This window comes from Strigops habroptila, chromosome 1 (genome assembly GCF_004027225.2).
Source record: "Strigops habroptila isolate Jane chromosome 1, bStrHab1.2.pri, whole genome shotgun sequence".
Taxonomy (NCBI): Eukaryota; Metazoa; Chordata; class Aves; order Psittaciformes; family Psittacidae; genus Strigops; species Strigops habroptila.
This window is the reverse complement of record NC_044277.2, coordinates 145,390,884-145,412,513: the sequence shown is the minus strand read 5'-3', so window position 1 is coordinate 145,412,513 and position 21,630 is coordinate 145,390,884. Positions and strand designations below refer to the sequence as shown.

Here is a 21,630-nt window from a genome sequence, read left to right as displayed (position 1 = left end):
AAATTCCTAAAATAGCATAAATCAGTCATGGAGCCAAGATTTCATTTTCTGGGTAGAAACTAGTAATAAGCCTAAACAGTGTTGTGGATCAGTGAGAAATGTGGAAATATGGAAACATTTTTCTCTCTGCTGGGCCCTGTGTTTTGGAATATGCTACATGTTGAGGTTACCTCAATACAACATCATTTGTCACCAGTAAGAAGGTCTGCAGCATGAGTGTTGGTTTATCAAAGCTGTGGCTAATTGATTGGTACTCTCTGTCTCACTCTTATTTTTCTGTCACCACCCATCCCCATCAGAGGCAACAACCGCTCAAGCATGAATGTCACCACAAATGTGACCAGCCTTGCTTCAGCACTGTCACTTGATCCATTCAATGCACTAGGCAGCCATGCACATCCAGTTTGCCTTTTTCCCTGGTTTTCAGATTACGTTTGTAGTCAGGTCAGCCGTACAAGAGCGAATGGAAAGTATCAGACAACGATGGTAGGACGTGCTGAATAGAGATAGAGGCGGAGCCCTCTCCCAAACCTTCCAACAGCTGTATTTGGTGTACATGAATTCACTCTTGCTGCTCCAAACCTCTGAGTTCTTGAGCATTCCTTAGGCTGACCTGAAGGGCAATACCGCTTTGCTTGACAGATGAGATTTTGCCCAAAATAGAAGTGACTTTTCTTATTTATTTTTTTTCTAGAGGGCTAGATGCTGTCTTTCTTTCATTTATTTTCAGTGTTTCGATACTTCCATTGTGGGGTTGTTTCTTATATTTTCCAGTCTCTCATCCAGTGATGATTCTTTACAGCCACAATACTGCTTCCCTTCTTGGCCTGAAGGGTCAGCAGCGGCTGCTCTTTGAGAAAGCCATAATTGGGTCTTTCCTTTCTCGGTGAATCTGAGGCTGCTAACCCTCTTTGTAAAGACGACAATTCTCCTTCACTAATCCAGCTTGCTTTTTCTTTTTTTCCTTTTCTTTTGTCATTATTTGTGTTTTGTTTTCCATCTCCAACAAAAAAAGCAAGCCACCACAATGTGACGCTTGACATCTACAGGTTTCAACGCTGTCAAATGCTGCATCCTGCAGCTCTCCAGTCCTACCTTCACAGTAAAGTTTGTTATTACTTCCCTGGCTTCTGTGCCGTTTGCCATGCACTGCAGTAGTTATCTGAGAGGCTTTTATTCACATCTTGTATTGTAATAGTGTTTGGAGGCCATAGAAGAACATTGTAGGCATTGCCTACAAGAAATCTGGAAAGGGACTTTGTACAAGAGTATGTAGTGACAGGACAAGGGGAATGGCTTTAAGTTGACAGAGGGGAGATTTAGGTTAGACATTAAGAAGAAGTTCTTCCCTGTGAGGGTTCTGAGGCGCTGGCACAGGGTGCCCAGAGAAGCTGTGGCTGCCCCATCCCTGGCAGTGTTCAAGGCCAGGTTGGACACAGGGGCTTGGAGCAACCTGCTCTAGTGGAAGGTGTCCCTGCCCGTGGCAGGGGGTTGGAACTGGATGAGCTTTAAGTTCCCTTCCACCCAGAGCAGTCTGTGATTCTATGATTGGTCTTTGTAAAAGTCTGTCAGTACAGTTTTTGGTTGGTTGTCTGTTTGTGTTAGTCTGACTTTCTAGGAAACAGAAACCCCACTCTTTCTCCATAACAGCTTTAGAATTTACTTATCCATTTCAGCAAAATGACAAAGATCTTGTTTAATACGCTCACTTAAAAAGAAGCTAGAGTGAACATCAGACATCATAAAATTGGTATCCAGGATCTTTATTGCCTGATAGGTGGTCAGCTCATTTTACAACCTAGGTATATTTCAGTCAAAACAGTAAATCAAATGCAAGACACAAGTAGTGGGCAACAGAGCTTCATAAGATCCCCTGTTGACAAAACTATTTGTTTTGAACATTAACCCAAATTTTGGGTCACCCAAATAGAATTCTGCTGCAGAGATATATAATTCACATGGAAATTATAGTAGTTAACCAGTTTCTACCAAGGTGTGAGACTCTGTATTTAATCTGAAATGGATATATGCATAAGCTGTTAACAAATATTTAATTCCATCATATTCTTTGCAGTGTTCATAGTATACCGATGAGAAAAATAGGAAATAGACTTGGTTAATGATCCTTAGCTTCAAGGCCACATGAACTCCACAAACATATGAAGGAACTTTAAAGTAAATACCAGGGCAGTTCTCCAAAGTTTAACTTATTCCTTGGTGACATAAATATTCAACGCGTCTTCTTCCAGAAAACCTGTAAAATTAAAACCCCTTCGAGTATTATTTGGTGGCTTTGACTGGTGAGTGTGTGCGTGTGAGCAACTTGTCTGTGCAGATACTGTCTTCTCAGCGTCAGTAATTGTTCCTTATTTAATTAACGTTATTTAGATAAAAGGAGGACGTGGTTTGGCCATCACTTCTGTGATGTCTCACAGCTGCCATTATGGTGGCTCTCAATCATCAGGTAACAGGATCACAGAATAGTTGAGGTAGGAAGGGAACTCTGGAAATCATCTGGTCTGACACCCTGGTTTCCAGGATGAGCTGCTCCATCGCTTTTCCAGGGCTCAAGGTGAAACTGACTGGCATCTAGTTCCCTGAGTCCTTCTTCTTGCTCTTCTTGAAGATAGGTTTGACCTTTTCATTTCAAAGATTGAGAGTGACCTTGCCATGGCATCCAACAGCTCCATTAGTGGGGTGTATCCACTGGGGCCCATGGAATTATGTATGTGCAGTTTGCTTAAGTATTTCCTGACCTGATCCTCCTCCACTAAGGGTGCATCTTTCTTGCTCCAGCCTTTCCCCATGATTTCTGGAACCTGTGATTCCTGAATCAAATCAGATGTGGCTGTGTGAATTCATTCAGTCTGTTGCCATGGCTGAAGCGAGCAGTTCTGCTGGCTAAGCTTGAAACTGCATTTTAATGGCAAGTGTTTTCTGAGTGAAAACAAAACTTAAATGGGTATCTACGGGCACCTTACAACACCTGAGAACACCAACTGCAAGTTTTCTGGGTGGTACCTGTGAATGGGCTAGAGTATGTAGAAAAAACTACAGAGGTCTTTATAGTCAATACTGATGAGATCCAAAATGTTAGAGGTCCTTTTTATGCAAGTATGTGACCTATGCTAAAATTCTCTGTGGATATAGCAAGAAGAGATGTATTTAATCAGGGTTTTGTACTGATGGATTCCATAACTGGGCTGGCTGGAACAGACATTGCCACACTGTATAAGATGCCATTAAAACTGTGCCTTTATTACTGTTGTGCTGATTCAGACAGTGGATAAATCTATCATCCACGCTTGCTGCTTAATAACCAGCTGTCACAGTCCTTGTAATGTAACACACTCAATAGATTCAGAAATAGGACACACAAAAGGATAGCAAATGATCCTGGAAAGTCCTTTCCAGACAGATAAATGCTACTAACAATAAAGTTGTTATTATTAGTATTGTGATGTTAATGAAAATTACGTACAATTATCTGCTCTTGAAGCTGGCTCTTCCCTTTCTGTATAGTTTTTATTAAGTCTTCTGCACAAAAGACAGAATCAAAAGACACCCACACAGCTTGCAGAAGTTTGAGGTAAATGGTTCATATTATTTATGCAGCAGATATTCTCAAGAAGCAGACTAGATCAGGAAAAGATTGTTTAGTTTGCTAGTTTAAGACTTTTAAATAATGGTCACACACTATACCACAAACCTGATCTTGTTTATGCTTTCTTTTAGGAACGTCTCTTGATGAGTCTTTTGCCCAGGAATGTTGCAATGGAAATGAAGGAAGATTTCCTGAAGCCTCCTGAAAGGATTTTCCACAAGATTTACATTCAAAGGCATGACAACGTTAGGTAGGATTGGTGTAACCCGTGAAATAATTTAAAGCAGAGAATACCTAATACAAATACAGTGATGTGCAATTGCAGTCAGGTCTTAGAGGAAAAAAACGCAGCAATACAGTGAAGACTTGTCATTTATGCAGAGAGGGGAATGGACACAATAGGAAGACTTTATAGTCTTCGCAGAAGATGATGGTGAATCAATAAATGGCTTAGAATAGTAGTGTTAGGAGACAGGCAACTTTTTTCAAATGAGAAGTCATTCTTTTTGTACTGTTTTACTTTTTGGCTGAATAGGAGTATTTATTTTGTATGGTAACTTTTACACGTTTATATTTTCCTGATAGTAAGATGGATTTCTTTAAATGCAATAGATTTTCTGGGTGATAGCATGGAAATACAGAAAGACAGTGTGATGTAAACTTAAAAGTGTGTATTTGCCCCCATCATATGAGCATTGCTCCTCAGAGATTATTGACTAAGGCTCAGTTCTACTTCTTGCTCTTGTTCAGTAGAAGACTATTGTGCAAGTGCCCTCATATATATTAGTTGTTGTTAAAGTGCATTCTCATTTGCTATTCTTTTCTGACCCCCAAAACAAATTCCTTAAAGGCCTTGTCTGCTGGTGTTTTATCATACTGCCTCTAGCTACTTTTTCTCCAAGTGCCTTGCTTCCACCCTGAAAACAGTGTTAAAGAGGTTTACTTGGTGCCACCCTTGCACTAAGCAAGGTGTAGGCTTAGTAAGTGATGCCACAGAGCTGCCTTTATTTATACTGTGTACTAATGTGGCAAAGGAGTAAACCCCTCAGGACCTCCTCCTCTCCCTCATCCACTGTAAAGTCATTCTCTTGCGGTTCAGCCTATCTCCCGTTGAGCTGACTCTAATAGCTGCAAGGACCACTTTCTAGTGACTGCTTGTTGCATTTATGTCAGTGAGGGAATCGGAGATGGCTGTGATGGGAGTGTTTAGAGGATTGACAAATTAGGTCAGTTTAACACTGTAAAATGAAACATTACTGAATTTATTCATTAGCAGCTCACTTCTTGCTAATGGTAAAATCATACATGATGTTGATTGTCATCACTATGTATACAAAACTCTTGGTCTTTAACAATCAATTTAAAGGTAGCTCTAAGTGTACATTACCCTAGAGCTGATGCTGCCAAGTTAGCATTGTTGGTTACAGTCTTTGATGCTTCTCAGTTGCCAAAGTCAGGCTTCAGAGCTCCTGAAGGATAGAATTCACACATTTGTGAGGACACTAAATTCAAGCATCAGAAAGGTAAAATGATCACAACCAGTATAATATCTGTGGCTCATGAGAAGGAAATAGTCCATATACAGTTCAGAGGCCATTTCAACACAGGTGCCCCCAGGCAAGGTCACCATGAGGGATGTGAGGACGAGATGTCAGCTTACCTGTGAAGGCTCTCCAGCAAAGCAACTCTTCTGTAATGCTTAGGGGTATGATTTGTAACATACAAGAGACAGCTCTTTCTTAAGATTAGACTAAGTAATGTAGGATTAATCTTTCCCTTTTATCCCTTGTCTGGTCCTACAGGGCTGAGGAATTTACAGGTTACATATATATGTATCGTGGCTACTGTGAAAACACACTAGTGCTGACTGAATGTCTCCATGCAGCTATAATTCAATTAAGTAATTTCAAGTTGTGTTTCAGCCCTGAATGGAGCCCTCAACACATTTTGTTGTTTGTCTCTTTCGGAATGGACTTTTCCCACTCCATTAGATATGAATGACACTGTTTCAACACATGCATGGATAAGGGTATGGATGACTCGATATGTTAACAGACAACTTCTCACTCTGCTCTGTAACTCAGTTAATGTTCATGAGATAAACAGAAAGTGATCATTGAACTGCTACCAATTGCTCGAGCCTCTGGTACAGCAGTTTCATTTAACCTAGTTTTTACAGTGTGAAATAGAACTGCCTGCTTTGAAAGAAGAGATATTCATTTCAGGCAACACACGTTGCCTGGATAAAGCTGGGATAAAGCTACCAATAAAAAGATTCCTCATGGCCATTTAGAGGTTATTGTAACCCAGTCTGAGGCCAGAGCACAGCCTGCAGCTATTTACATGCAAATATTTCTGGTCTGTACTGTCTTCTAGAAAGCATCAGAACTCAAAACACTTTGGAATTTAACTTACCTATTTCAGTGTTTTAAAAAGCTGTGATCATGAGGCCTGTGAACAGGCTTTTGTATGCAGTCCTTCTGAGCTCTTAAGGCTTCACAGTGAACTAGTTTATGTAAAAACACATCTCCCTTTGCTTTAGTTTTAACAGCCTCCTTTAACTTTTTGAGAGCATTGTTTCTTAATCATTGCAGTGAGTTATAGATAAAATTATGAACAATTTTTCATTATGGTTGATCTTTAAAGGAAACAAAACCCCTACAGGTTCCTTTCTGAGGCAGCACGTGCCATTAAAATGTCATCCTTACTGTAAGTTGTACTCTAATTAAACAAATGGCCCAAATGGAAACAAGAAACAGGGCACACAACCCCTCCTTACATTGCTGAGCATTTGTTTATACAAGTGGCTTCACCGAAACCAGCAGGACTATTCAAGTGCACAAAGCGCATGAATGAGCATTGTTAAAAGTGAACATTTACCACCTACAAGCTCTTAAATCTCTTGTGTAACTTGGCAGGGTTTCTCCTCCTGAACGCCCTATAAAGTGACATAGAAAAGGGTTGCTCTGTCAATACTCACAGTTGGGAAGCAGCTGGAATTCCTTAGACCAAGCCACAGGCTTCCCTCGCTGGGTTTTAGCAGGTGCTGCAGCTTCCAGCAGTGCTGCGGGAGAGCTGCAGTCACCGGGCAGACGCTGGCTATGCCTGCCTGCAGGGATCAGAGGGGAGGAAGCAGGAATACACAACGTCCTGGAGGGATGGCTCAGGCCTTGTCAACACAGAAATACTCCAGATAGTCAAGGAATATGAGATAATGGTGCATGTACCTTGTATCCCTGTGTTGAAACAGCTCAACACCTTGTTTGTGACAGAAATGAGAGAGATGGCTGTTTATAATGCTTTCTTTCCTGAAGTTGCTCACTGCAGTGTTGCTTTGCTTTTAATCAGAATTTTTATACCAGAAGCAGTTAGAAATAGTTGTTTGTGTATCAAGTCAAATACTTCAGGTAACTTAAAAAATGTCCTTAAGAAACCTCCATTAAAAATTAGAATCATGGAAATTGAATGGTTTGGGTTGGAAGGAGCCTTAAAGATAGTTCCAACCCTCTGTCATGATCAGGGACATCTTTCACAAGATCAGGTTTCTCAAAACCCTGAGCAGCCTGACCTTGAATACTTCCAGGGGATGGGGCATCCACAGCTTCTCCAGGCGACATGTTCTACCCTCATAGTAAAGAATTTCTTCCTTGTATCTAATCTAAATCTACCCTCTCTTAGTTTCAAACTGTTACTCCTTGTCCTATCACTACAGACACTGGTAAAAAAATCTCTCCATCTTTCTTGTTAGCTCCCTTTATATATTGAAAGGCTTCAGTGAGGTCTCCCTGGAGCCTTCTCCAGGCTGAACAGCCCATCTCTTTCAGCCTTTCTTCACAGGAGAGGTGTTCCAGCCCTCTGACTGTTCTTGTGACCCCTGTCTGGATGTGCTCTAATAGGTCCATGTCTGTCTTGTGCTGGGAGCCCTAGAGCTGGATGCAGTAGTGGGGGAGAATCACCTCCCTCGACCTGCCAGCTGTGCTTCCCTTTATGCATCCTGGGATACAATTGGCTTTCTGGGCTGTAAGCGCACAGTGGTGACTCATGTCCAGCATTTCATCCACCAGTACCCCCAGGTCATCCTCGGCAGGGCTGCTCAATCCATTCATCTCTCAATCTATATCCATGTTGGGGATTGCGCAGACCCAGATGTTCAACAAGGCCTCTTGTTGAACCTCATGAGGTTCACATGGGCCCACTCCTCAAGCCTGTCCAGGTCCCTTTGGATGATATCCCTTCCCTCTAGTGAATCAACTGCACCACACAGCTTGGTGTCACCCACACACTTGCTGAGTGTGCACACGCTCCCTCTGTGGCATTAATCAGGAGGGAGTCAAATAGTCAAAAGAAAAACAGTGCTCTTATGCTTACCAGTATGTGTTTACACATTAAAATACAAGTATCTAGCATACATGCTGCCTTGCAGTAGTCTGTGGGTCACACAGACTTATCCTAGATTAATGTGGATGTTAGTTTAGGCAAGTTGTCTGTATGTAGGGTGTTTATCAGTAACCGTAGGTGCAACTACTGTACACTGTAATTGGAGGAACTGTTTTTTCAACCTTTTTTGACAAAGTTACCCTTTCAGAAAGGTAGGGGCATTCAGTTAAGAATGGAGGAAATATTCTAAGCTCAGAAGGAAAGATGCAGTGCACAGCTTTTGTAACAGGAAACGTTCTGTAGCAAACTAAGCTTGGAAGAAATCTATTTGCAAATTGGGTGATTTTTGCAATAGCAAGCAATTCTTGAGATTATGTATACTTCAAGATATTTTGGACATAATTGTTGTAAGGTCATTTAGTAGTATTGGTAACTAAACCTTGTCATTTCTGTATAAAATATTATTAATGAAAGAAATGGATGACTTTCAAAAATAAGCTAGTATTTCTATCAAATGTAGAAAGGTGACTATGTGAATGTTAGAAAGAGGCTGTGTTTTCAGTGGGGAGTATTTAAACTACACTGTAGCAATCCATAGATTAAAAAAAACCAAAACAAACCAAACCATTGAAACTAAAACATTATTATACTAAAAACCAGGTAGTTTTAAGCTTATTTTACTAAATGAGAGTATGACAGGCTGAAAGTTTCAGAAAATAGTTACAGAAAAGCTAGAGTCAAACCTGGATTTTAGGCTTGCTCTGGGAGCACTGCAAGAAGAAAGGCAACACTAACCTAGGTGCAGCTGCACCAACAAGTGGTTGTTAGCTGTGAGCAGAAGGTGTTGAAGGAGTGACAGGGGGTTTAAGTCATGGAAAGGGTAACCATAGCTGTTACCTTGAGAGAGATAAAACCAGTGGCAAAAGTGTCTTGCATCTCAAATAAAGCGATCAGAAGGAAAGATTTCAAACAACCTTCTGCTGCTGTCTTGCGCTTTAGGAATACTCAGTATCTGTTCCTCTGCTCTTTTGTACGCAAGCAGGCAGTGTTAGGAGCAAGCAAACCTCTGTGGTTTCATGCAGAGCTTAAAATCAAGAGCAGAAGTTTGACAAAGCTCTGCTCAGTAACTGATTATCTTTTCCCCTAGACTTTAATTAGAATATTGACATGCTGTTGTAACTTATGATGCTGATCACTGTCTGTCTAAAAGCCAAAGGGATTTAAGTTTTTACCAGATTAGCCAAACTTCCTGATCCTGTGAAATTACTGGTGAAAACCTGGTATGACTGAAAACTACAGGACAGATGCTGAGTATCTCAAGGAACATAGGATTGCAGAGGTTTACGTATAGCACACAGGCGAAGAGAATGATAGTTCCTTGGGGTCCCTTTGCTCAGCTGTGAGATGAAGGAGTAAGAGCATTGCGGAGCCGCTGGGCAATGAAGCAAGGCCAGGATTAGCACTGTAATAACTACTTAGACTTGCTAACCATCACATTTACATGGCTTCTCACGGAGAGCAGTGCTTGAATCATGTGCAAGCTATGCTGTTGAACAAACAGAAGGCACCTTTGTCCTTTGTTTTCACTTTCTTTCCACTTTCATTTCTCTTCTTTCTTTAATAGTTTCAGTTTAATGGAGATTGTGGGGTTTCTGTTTCTTCACCAAGTGCCCCAATGGCATCGTTAAGATTTCTATGGAATTAAAGCAGGGAGAGTTATATCCCTGAATGGCCGTTAAGAGAAATGGTTGTTAATGGGTAGTTTCTCACTTCTTGTTTTTCTATATGATAATACATATATTTTTAAAATGAAATCACTTGGCAATCACTATGAAGTGTCCCTTTGTATACCATACCATGATGAGGACTCTCTCATGCATAAATAAGGTAGCCCTAGTTTACTCTAGTTTAATCCTCTCTGAGGATGTGAACCTCCATGGCAATTAGCGATTAAGCTCCAGTGAACCAAGGCTACTTTGCTCTTGAATGAGTGCATCTACAGGACTGATTAATGTGCCTTAACACTAATGTCATTCCTGTAGTTGCTTTGTCTTAACTTTTCTAAGTATATCATTGTTAGACATGGCCTACATTTAAGACTCTTATTGTTTTTGTGGGAATAATATATCCAGCTCGAAGGAAAGGGAATTTCAATGTTCATTTGTGTTCTGCTGAGCAGCAGGTGGGGACTTGGATTTTGAACATATTTGAATGTATTTGAAAATATGGTTTGGCCCTGGAAACACTTCAGACATATCACTGGAATTCTGGCACTGTATATCTTACCATTTCTCTCTTTAATATCCTTACAACTTTCATGACCAGAGCAAGAATTATAATCTCTTTTCTGTTCTCACTCTCTGTGGCAAATTTTGCTATGTCCTGATAAAGGCCTTCTGTGTCCTTTACGTTCCAAAAACCTGAGCAAGATGTAACAGAGGAGAAAAAGCTTCTTGCATGAGATGGGTGATTTGACTCCGTAGTCAAAACCCGGTGTCACAGGCCAAGATGCTGCACTAATGTCTTTGAGACATTGTACAGCAAAGAGTAAATGTTGGAGCTGCCCCACAGTACTTGTAGTCCAAGTAGTAAGGGAAGACGAAACACATGGGCACAGACAGGTGAAGAAGCTGAGAGTATTGGTCAGCACACCAGCTACGATAAAATGAACCAACTAATGATTTCAGTGCTATGTTTAGAATATCAGAGCTGTGTGAGAAGGGCTCACCCTTCTCAGGACTGCCACCCCTGAATGACAACAGCCTGTGGAAGCAGCAGGCTAGCTGTGCCGCTTGCACTTTGGGTCTCCAAAGCCCCTGTTCATCCACTGGCTGTTTCCTGCCGTCCCTGCTGAAAAATCATGTTTGCTCACTTGAATTTCAGCCTGCTCTCAACAGAAATGCAGCAGCTGCTGTGGTTGTAACATTTCATGGGTGTAGAACAGAGCAGAATTCCTCTAAAGAAAAAAGGCAGGGCTTGTACTCACAGCATTGCCCCAATCTGTGCCATGTCCAGGCATGGTTATACTTTGCACATTTGAAGAGTATTGTGTTAAAAGAGTTACAAATTTGTAAAGAACCTCTTGTGCCAAGAAAGTGTAACAGCAATCACATTACCTAACTGATTTTATTGGCTTTAAAATAGATACAGGTAACTGCAGTATGAAATAGTTCCCAGGCATAACTGAACAACTGTGTCTCAGCTCATAATAATTACATGTTTTACCTAAAATACCTACCTATTGCAATTATATGCTCAGTTATGTATTGTGGGTACATTTACAGACTTCACTTTTTTGTATAACTACCAGTGATTTGAATCTAATAAGCATGTTTCAAGAGTTTAAAAGATTCACAAGGATCCCACACTGACCTATTAAGGTAGTTGGATGTAAAATAACTTTCAGTTTAACTGAATGATTATGCATTAATGTATTTTCTGTGTTCTGTGCTTAAATAATTGAGAGTTTTTATGTAAGTCTATATGTCAGCAGTGTAATGGTTGCTTTGTTAGTCATCAAGACATTGTTATATAGTGTCCACAAGCACTGGGCATTTCTGGTTTGTGTGTATGTGTGTGTGCTTCATTGCTGAAGACCTTGGTAAAGAGAGAACATTGTTATTACCTTAAAGGCCTAACCCCCCACTCTAAATGCTGATTTTGTTGGTGCTGTGGGAACTATTACTGTTACTGTAAATGCGGTTAGACAGGAAAAAAGTGGAATGCCATATTTAAAATGGAAGTAGAAAAATAAAACCAATCAAAATGTAGAATGTACAAAGGATGAGACGTAAAATGGCAGCGAGGATAGCAGGAGCTGTTGTTATAAAGCAGCATCTACATTTCCCCTCTATACTAACAGGATCTAATTAAAACTTGGAAACTACATGACATGTTGAATAGCAACAATTGTAGTTGTTGGTTTTTCCTCTGTATCTTCTCCAACTGTATGAATTCTGATGTGAATTTAGGTCATAAAGTAAATGGGTCATAAAGCAAGCTGTATGAAAGACCTTGCTGTACATTTAAGTACATTGGAAAATCTTCGAGGAATTTAGGAGGATGATTTGATATTAACTGATGAATTTCCAGATTGAACAGCCTGGGGCTGTCAAACAGCAAGGATGCCAGTGCAGAATTCAGGGAATAAGTAGATCTCCATGGGCAAATATGCAGAGCACTTTGTTGGCATTATTGCACTCTCTTAATGCCTTTTACCTTCCCCATCATGTGGTTGGTTCACATTCATGATAGCAGAGACACACATCAGTAAAATTAACTAAATGCTGAATGTTTTACTATAAGAAGCCTTTTTGTTGTGTTTAAACAGCACAGGAGTGGAAGCCCAATTTTTTCCCTGAACTCAGGCCATTTTGAGCAACATTCTCATAAAGCATGCTCAGAGGAGAGGAGAGTGGGGAGACTGTCCCAAGGGTTAGCATGACAACACAGAGGCTTTGTGTGTAGATTAAAGCCACATTGAACTTTGGATGAGTTGGTTTTGTGCTGGGATACATTACCTAACCTGCTCTGGTGGACATGGGATTTTAGCAACTGGGTTAAATGAAATTATAGAAACAGGGGATGAGTCAGGAGTTATATTTGCTCTTTTCTGTAGCTTATGGTGAATGGGAAACAGTAGACTTGTTAGTCCTGCTTTTCTAGCATCTGATTTTTATCTATAGAGTGAATATTTGTTGAGGGGAAGAAGAGTATGTAATGCTTAATTTAACTTACAGTTTACAAGCTAAGTTTTACACTATGTCAAGAATACCCAGTCCGTGTAGCCTGGGACTGTTTATTAGCATTTGCATAAATAAAGACTTGTTTGACATTTATAGTCTGGGTGTTGGAGATAAATGCATCAAATTCCTGCGGTGGGCTCTGGGCCTCTGCCAACAGATGAAAGAATCTAAATAATTAAAAGGATCAGGGCTCCGTACTATCTGCACAAGAATTTTTATTCTATCACTTTCAGCTATCTCCCTTTGTCATCACAGATGGGTAGGAATTGTTAAAGCAGATTAAACCGTTGGACATCAAAACCTTGCTAAAATTGATGGAAGCTGGACACTTACCTGAGCCACACAGTGTGATAGAGAGAAGCCTGGCCTGACACTGTGGATGCTAGCTCCTCACAGGGAGCAGTAAGATCACATCACAGAGCTACAGTACCCGAGTTACTGACTCCTATCTTTCAGTTCCTCATGCAAGGTTTATCAGTTTGGCTGTGGGACTCTACCAGTGCAAAAACTGTCTTTGAAACCAATCTTGCTGAGAAGATCCCAGCTGTAAAGAGGAGAAACAGTTTTCTTTCTGCTCCTGGAGTGATCATGCGGAAACCTCATGAACGAGGTGCTTTGCCATATCTACACTGGATAGATATATAGGATAGATATATAGGCATTGAAAGTATTCCAGGGTTCTCTACAACAGCTGACAGCACCAGGCTGATGCCCTTTTGTCTGAATCTTTGCCATTTTTGTTCCAACTAGCACTTTATTGGTAATGTTTCAGGGCTTGCTTGAGTTAGTGCTTTGGGTCGTGCTATGAAAGAGGATAACGAGAATGCGAAGACATCTTCTATACTGATACCTCTGTGTCTTTTCTTTCCTTACAGCATTCTGTTTGCAGACATTGTGGGGTTCACTAGTTTGGCATCACAGTGTACTGCCCAAGAGCTGGTGAAGCTGCTGAATGAGCTCTTTGGCAAATTTGATGAATTAGCTACAGTAAGTACAACAGTCTTATTTCAGTTTAATTTAAATTCCCCTCTGAAAAATGATGCGTGAGTTACACGTTAGAAATCTGTAATAGACTGATATAGCCCCATGTGTTGTGAATATCTAAAGCTTCCTATTTTTATTAATATTCTGGAGAGAAAACAGTCTATTTTAATTGTTTAGGAAAGAAGCTTGAATTCCAATTTTTTAATGTAGTTTCCTGCCTGCTCCTTGAAGGCCATCAGTGCTCTTCATTGGTTTTGTTTCCACAAAATAGAGGTAATATTTCAATATTTACATTTCTATCCCACATGGGAAAAAAAACAAGATAATGGAAACTATGAATATTGGCAGGATGGCATAAAACTGCTTTCTGTGATAATAGGAAGCTAGAGAGTAAAATCAGTTCTTCACAAAGAGCGCTCCTTGTCACAGAAATTATGGTAGCTTTTCAGAGAGGCTGTTGTAGGCAAAATGGGATCCATATCATAACTGATGCTTATGTTTTGGTGATTGCACTTGCATTGTGCCAGATTCCCCAAGGAAAAGAAAATGAGAGAAATGTTCCTTGCTTGTAACTCCTAGTAGTCTAATGGTGCCACAAGCACTTGACAAGAAATGAGAGGAATGTATGTGCCTGAAAAAAATCACACATCCTGTTTCAAATTACATATAACAATATGCTGAAAATGTGTTTTCCCCTTGAACAAAGCAAAACTTCATCAAATCTATGATGTGAGGACATTGCTGAGAAGTATTACCTCCACATAAGTTATGCTCCTCCACTATCTAGCTATCTTGTCAGACTCTGTGCAGCAGCCTAAAGAAATATCTTCAGGTTCTCAACATCCACATTTATTTCAGTCCAAACTCACTTTTCCTTGATGTAGCTTTCCACATGAGAGGTCTGAAGCCTGTGGACACTTTGCATCTATGGCTCTTTCTTGATAAACAGCTCTCAAGGACCTCAAGGAGAAAGAAATCTCCTGGTCCACAAGATCCCAGGGTTGAAAAAGACCTATTCTTAGTTTGATTAAGTGCTATGTCCTGATTTACACTTGGTGTCCAAGTCAGAACAGAGTGGAGCTGTTGCGTGTTCCCTTTTTCCAAGAAAAACAAAAGATTAACTTAGATGCTGAGGAGGGATGCAGTGAAGGTGTGGTTTTTTGGTGTGAGTTTGTAACACACTCATAGCCTTTGCACAACCAATTCATTACTAGAACCGCAGGCAGTGCCTCATAGAGAGCACAGGTCCCCAGAGTGCTTCATAGTTGTATACCTTAGAAATAAAAGGAACTGCCATGCAGATGACCATTGGCAAAAGCTTAAATGGCTTAAAAAGTTCAGTCTCCTTACCTTAATTTCATTACTGAATTCCATCCTCCAAATGTCAACCAGCCATAGAATCACAGACTAGTTTGGGTTGGAAAGAACCATCATCTAGTTCCAATCCAGCTGCCATGGGCACGGATGCCTTCCACTAGACCAGGTTGCTCCAAGCCCTGTCCAACCTGGTCTTGAACGCTGCCAGAGATGGGGCAGCCACAGCTTCTCTGGGCAACCCGTGCCAGCACCTCACCACCTTCACATCAAGAACTTTTTCCTTATATCTAACCTGAACTTCTCGTGTTTCAGTTTGAACCCATCACCCCTTGTCCTGTTGCTATGGTCCCTGATGAAGAGCCCCTCTCCAGCATCCTTGTAACCCCCTTCAGACACTGGAAGCTGCTCTGAGGTTTCCAGGCAGCTTCTCTTCTCCAGGCTGAACAGCCCCAACTTTCTTAGCTCTTTTAAAACTTATAATGCTGTCATCTGTGGAGTCATCTTAGCCATGAAACACAAGGCAATGTAGCAACACAGGAGTACTGTGACACCAGGAGATCAGATGTGCATACAGGAATGCACAAGCCTATGACACGGGACATGGCACTGGAACAGGGGAGGTGGCTACTGTACCCTGCTTGCTCCCGTAGCAGTGGCCAGATGGAGCCAACTGGAGGTGTCAGTTACATCTCAGTCAGGGTACCAGGCACATGTCAGCTTGTGGTGTGAGGCTACTTGTTTGTTAGGGAAGAAGCAGATTGGGAGATAGCAGAGCTAAAAAGCCTTAGCTTTTCTACCCAGCCTGTATGCATTCTTTTTTCAAATCTGAAAATAAATCTCATGGTTTCTTTCAACTATGTGAGGAAGATCTGTTATTTAATTGTCCTTCTAGCTCAGACTGTGCTGCATTGGGGTGTGATTAAGGACAGAACGTATGAGCTTTCCTTGGTGCCTTCTGATGTGGTAAAGGGAGACTCGTTATTGTGTCTCTCGCAGTCAGAAGAAATGCGCTGGGAAGTGTAATGTTTCAGAAGGATTCTGACCTCTTAGTTATAACAACTTCTAGATACTCATTATTAGATAAAAACAGCACTGGGATGATTTTAAAAGAGTGCTATGCTTTAGTATTCAGAATGATGAAGCAGGGAACTGCAGGGACTTTAAAGAAAACTGTGGTGGTGATAGGTAGTTTTGCTGTGAGAAGTGAAGTGTGGTGTGCGTGCTGTGTGCTGCTGCTTCTTAGGAAGCAATGTCAACTGGAAGGGGCAGTTTATGACAGCCCTTGTTGAAACAATTGTCCTGTCTTAAAACTGTAATGCGTAAAAAGTCCCTGTCACCACTGTGGGAAGTGTAGTAAGTGTAAGGCAGCATATATTTGTTCAGAGTCTCATGAAGAGTCTCCGCATTTTGGCACATTGACACATTACAGGAATAGTGAGTCTTTGCTTTTGACAGTGTACCTCGTAAGCTGACCAGAACCAGGTGCTTCAGACAAACACACAAAATTCTTTTTGAGAGATATGGGACAATTGAATCCTTCTGGCATTTAGAAGGTGGTTTATGCTTTTTAGCAATAGATTTTTCTTCTTTCTATATGCTGCTTGTTTGATTTTTTTGATAAGGCAAATAGGTTTTGAAATGCTATGCCTGTTTTAAAATCACATATGAATTTTTGAATATAAATTTATATTTAATATATATATTCAACTATATATAAAAAATATAAATACAAATATAAATGCAGCTTGTAGCAGGGACTTCTGAAGGCAAACCTTAGGTTTCTATTTATTGTCATTCAATTCCTTTGAAAGCTTGTTTGAGCATTCTGTTTATAGAGAAGGAAGAAAATTCCTGATCTTCTTACTCCTTACTAGAAATGATTTGTACTTTTATCATGTTCTTTCTTTTTTATTCACCTCTAGAGAAAACATGTTTTTCAAACGCTTGTCTTGTACAGGTTATTTTACCTTGTAAATCACTGAGTCTTTGAACTCTGTTAGGAGAAGAAGTGATCAGAATACAGTACTTAAACTGATGGCATGTTTTCTGTTTTCACAATAGCACTGTTTGGTTTCTAAAAGAAACAATCTTAGGTAGTCATATTTTACATAAGACTTTTTGGTCTCCATAACTTTTGAGCCTGTGGGCCAACTTCAGTCACGAGTGAGCCTCAAAAATATAAAGGTAATCAAAAATGAGTGACAGTATTAGTATGCTTGCAGGAGTGTAACTTCATCCTAGACAGTCATCAGAGAATCCACACGGGGAGGTGCTGTTAGGAATGCCTCAGGGTTCATTAGTATGTCTGGTTACTGAAGTCCCTGTAATGCCACAGTCTTTAGGCACCCTGGTTTTCTGAAAGCATTTTGGGTTAGTTTGCCCATGTAGAGATTCCCTTGGGATTGTACACAATTGCAAGCCGCCTTCCTCAACTTATGCAGCTAGTCAAGTTTCTCATAAAGCCTATGAATAATAAAAAGAATGATTTTGCATTCATTTCTGCTGGATTTTATCTGCTCTTCAGCCTTAGTTTACTTACTTCAGGCTGTTACTTTGAAGCTTCTTGGTTTCTTCCAGTTTTAGTTAAGCAAGAGTAGCGTTGTGCAGTCTCAGATTTTGCCCTAATGGTAGTCATTCTGCATTGCATGTTATCAGTGAATGCTTTGAACAACTGACCTTTGCATGAAATCCTCAGGTGCTTTTGCAATTAACCTTCAGCCTCTCCTTGGGAGTTAAAATGAAGACTGTGGCTATGTAGAGAAACCTCCAACACTATAGCTAGCTTCCAGTTCATCATTCTTCAGCTTATTTGTAAGTGTGACAAATCTTAGTGACATATAATCATTTGCATCATGTTGGGTTTACGTTCCCAAGGAATTCTTGGACACACCACACTTAGGCTGGGTGCCTTGTTACTTTAATACACTGTATTTCAGTGCGTTTTCTTTTCATGCTTTGGCATGGATTTACTGTGGGTGAGGGCGGTTCTCAAGGCTTTGATTACCCAAGTAGCATCACACAGTTGCACATGCCCCTGCTCATCATGGTCACAGCTCCACTATCTTGTGATACAGTTCAGCCTTACCCAGAATATTTTACCTGTGATAAGTTATCTTAGTAGTAAAGAGGAGGCGTTTATCCAGCATCCTGCATTGTAATGCAAGAGGTTTACTTTTCAGAGAAATTTTGATCTTCTTTAATTGTTCTTTTCTTTGGTAGACTTCTCTCACGTACTTCCTGCATCTAATCTACATGGAAAATTAATTATTTGTGTTTACAGATTCAGTTATTTCCATTTCAAATTCCATGTTACTGCATCTTGGACTTCTAAGACTTTCCATTTACAAGTGGATAAGAATAACTGAAGTTCAGGCTCTTTTCAAAGGGCATCACTAGAAGACAATTTTGGTATTCTGAACGAAAGATCTTACCTGTTCGTGCCACTTCTGGCATCTCATCTATTAGCCAGACTGACACACTTCACTTCCTTGTTCTTTCCATTTGCAGTATGTATACCTGCAGGCTTTGCCAGTGTTTGTAGCTTGAGTCTATTTTTATTTCTTTCCATTTTAATTTAGACTCCTTCCCTGATTACCTTCTCAGCTTTTAACAAGTTTTACTTTCTAAATTTAAATATTACTGAAGTGGCTTTTTGTACCTGTTCAGCCTCAAAGATATTGAACTTAACTACGTTGCTTCTGAGCCTTAGGCATAGAGTCAGCAAGTAATATTTTTAATCAGCTTCTGTAGTGTTTGTTGTGGTTGGGGGTTTTTATAATGTGTCAAGAACATTCGGTTCCTTGCTGTGCTTTGAACTACCTATCCCTAGAAGCAATCACTTTAAGAAATGGATTCTATTTAATCTATAGAATGCTTTTAGTTTATTTGAAGGTAATTATGAGGTACTTTTAAAATATAAAATGAACACATTTTTTGCGGCCTGGTTAAGATGGGAAACTTAGTGCTGGAAACCAGATACAAATTTATAGCACGCAACCCTTCTTTATGGAAACTGGTAAGTGTGCATGAGGGGGTGATATTTACAAAGACTAGTTTTTAGGAGACTTGTCTCCCCAGGGCCCCTTGCTAGTGCAGACACAGGATCCTGCTGGGGCAGAGCATGCATGTAAGCTTGAGTCAAGTTCTCAACAGCCTTTGGAAAGGTCTCCTGGAGAGACCTAAGGAAACAAGCTTTCTTAAATTAGAGTGGTTTTAATGAATATGCCTGCAACTCTATAGGATCAGGGACTCATGATGTGTGTATGGTCCGAAGCTAAAGTAAGTGTCTGTGAGACAGTTTTCCAGGGAGGAAGATAACATCACACACTAAGTATTGTAGGAACATATAAATAGGCAGGTACCACAGAGGTTAGGTCTTTCCTAAAGTCCTTTATGGTGATTTCAGGTAAGGGGATACTTGCTTGGTATGCCAATTCTCTGACATAACTCTTGTCATGATTTACTTGCTTGTGGTTAATTACCAAATGCTTTGTGAGTTTGTATTTCGCAAATCTGAGAGGTGCATCTTTGTATAGGACTGTGCTGAATTATCCTGATAAGCTTCAGATGTTTGCAGTATGGGCTACTGAAAGTAGTACTGAAATTAGTGCTGAAACTAATTGTTTTGACTCCTTGTGCAGTTAGCATAGAGAAAGGTGTTACTGGAGTTTAATATATGTCATCCAAAGAGATGTCTAATTGCACTCCTGAAGCATCTGTTTCACACCATCGCTGTAGCAGCAGTTTAACAAGTAACCCAGGAGTGTTATTTTAGCTGTCTAATGTAGTCTGCCTACACAGTGCTACCTGGAGTCCTTTGTGTATGCACAGATCTGTTATGTGGGGCATATATGGGGGGGAGCAGCCATCAGGATCTCTCCTCAGCTTAGGGGGGTACCATCTCTCCTGCACTGCAGTCCAGAAGCACTATCCTCAGAGCAGTCAACTTTGCTCTTCTCAAGCCAGACTTCTTATGTCCCTGAGGTCAGAAAAATTTGGAAAAAGTACCCATTTCCTGAAATTTAGAGCTTTTTCAACATTTTATAGTGTATTTGGTTTTGGCTTGTTTCTCCTGGGATATTCCTCTTCATAAGAGGACAGCATCTTAAAGAATACTTAATGAAAGCTGGAAAGGAGACAGGCATGTGTATCAGTCATGATGATTGTCTAAAATATTCTTGCTCAAATCCTTTTTCATTTCCAAGTAAATTAACATATATGACTGTCAAATAGGTCCTCACTTTCCAGAACAAAAAACATTTAACCTTCTACTTTTGTAAAATTACTCTCCATGTGGAGTAGGGAAGGAATTTATTGTGAGAATGGGAATGCACAGAGAAGGTAGGCCAAGAACCAGTAGGTTATTGCAGATCAGCGTATATAATTACCAATAAAATGGAGGGAAAGCATTAGAAGCAAAATGTCTTCCTTTTTATAGCTATCCCGAATAATTCTACATTTGTTCGTGCATGATATGGCTCCCATGATGATAGATAATTCATCATATCTTCACAAATACATTACTAAATTACAAGCTTACATATGCTCATGTGGAGATGGCCAGCTTTCCTCAGTCAGAGCCCACCAAGCCATTTTCTGTGATACTTCAAATACTGAAACCAAATTTGTTTTCCTTTCCTATTATTTCTGCCACTCTGTAGAAACTCCTTCTGTTAATTCTGTACTAACTGTTACTGTGATAAGTATGTCCCCATTATCCTGCTAAATCGAATTCTGTGGACTATTGCAGTTAGCTCATTCTCAAGGGTTGTTATGCTGGGACTAGCGGATGTACAAGAACTAGTGTGAGTTAGTAAAGTTACTATTTACAGGCATTATTCCATTAAAAAGGTTACCAAAGTAGTTGTTTTGGGTTTTTTTTAAGCCCACAGTTCAAAACCTGGATGAAAAGAAATGTTAAAATGCGTATGCAGTGATTGACAGGGGTTTCTAATGGGCTGGGCAGTTTTCAAAAGTATATTATCACTATTGGCACACTGCAGTGTAATGGAACTGGTTGCAATATCCATGTCACTTCATTACACTCAGGATTTGACTATGAAGTTGATCTGATAACTGGCTTCAATACTCTCTCACATGTTGTGGCCCACGTTCAGCATAGTTATTAAAATAGATTTGGATACTACACAGAGAAATCATCTTGGTAAATCTTATTGTTTTACTGAAAAAGAAAAGGTAAAATGATAAGTGAAATTACTGTTGAACGTTGCAGATGGTGTGAGTGAACTCTGAAACCAGCTTTGAGATCCCCAGTGTAAGAAAGACATGTTAGAAGAGAGTAAAAGAATTATTAAAGGTCTGGAGCAGCTCTGCTCTGGAGCCAGGCTGAGAGAGCTGGGCTGGTTCAGTCTGGAGAAGAGAAGGCTCTGGGGAGACCACAGAGCAGCTCCAGTGCCTAAAGGAGCTACAAGAAATGTGGAGGGGGGCTTTTTACAACAGCCTGTAGGGACAGGACAAGGGGGAATGGCTTTAACCTGACAGAGGGGAGATCGAGATGAGAGCTTAGGAAGAAATTCTTCACTATGAGGGAGATGAGACACTGGCACAGGGTGCCCAGAGAAGCTGTGGCTGCCCCATCCCTGG

At 40.4% G+C, this 21,630-nt stretch overlaps 1 protein-coding gene across 1 annotated transcript in view; it reads left to right on the top strand.

The window, feature by feature from the left end:
- The window catches only part of ADCY1 (adenylate cyclase 1), a 149,393-nt gene that overhangs the window by 59,482 nt on the left and 68,281 nt on the right, over window positions 1-21,630 (top strand). The window contains exons 3-4 of the mRNA XM_030497610.1: window positions 3,736-3,854; window positions 13,602-13,713. Coding sequence (XP_030353470.1) covers window positions 3,736-3,854; window positions 13,602-13,713 — 231 coding nt within the window. The remainder of the gene's footprint in view (window positions 1-3,735; window positions 3,855-13,601; window positions 13,714-21,630) is intronic.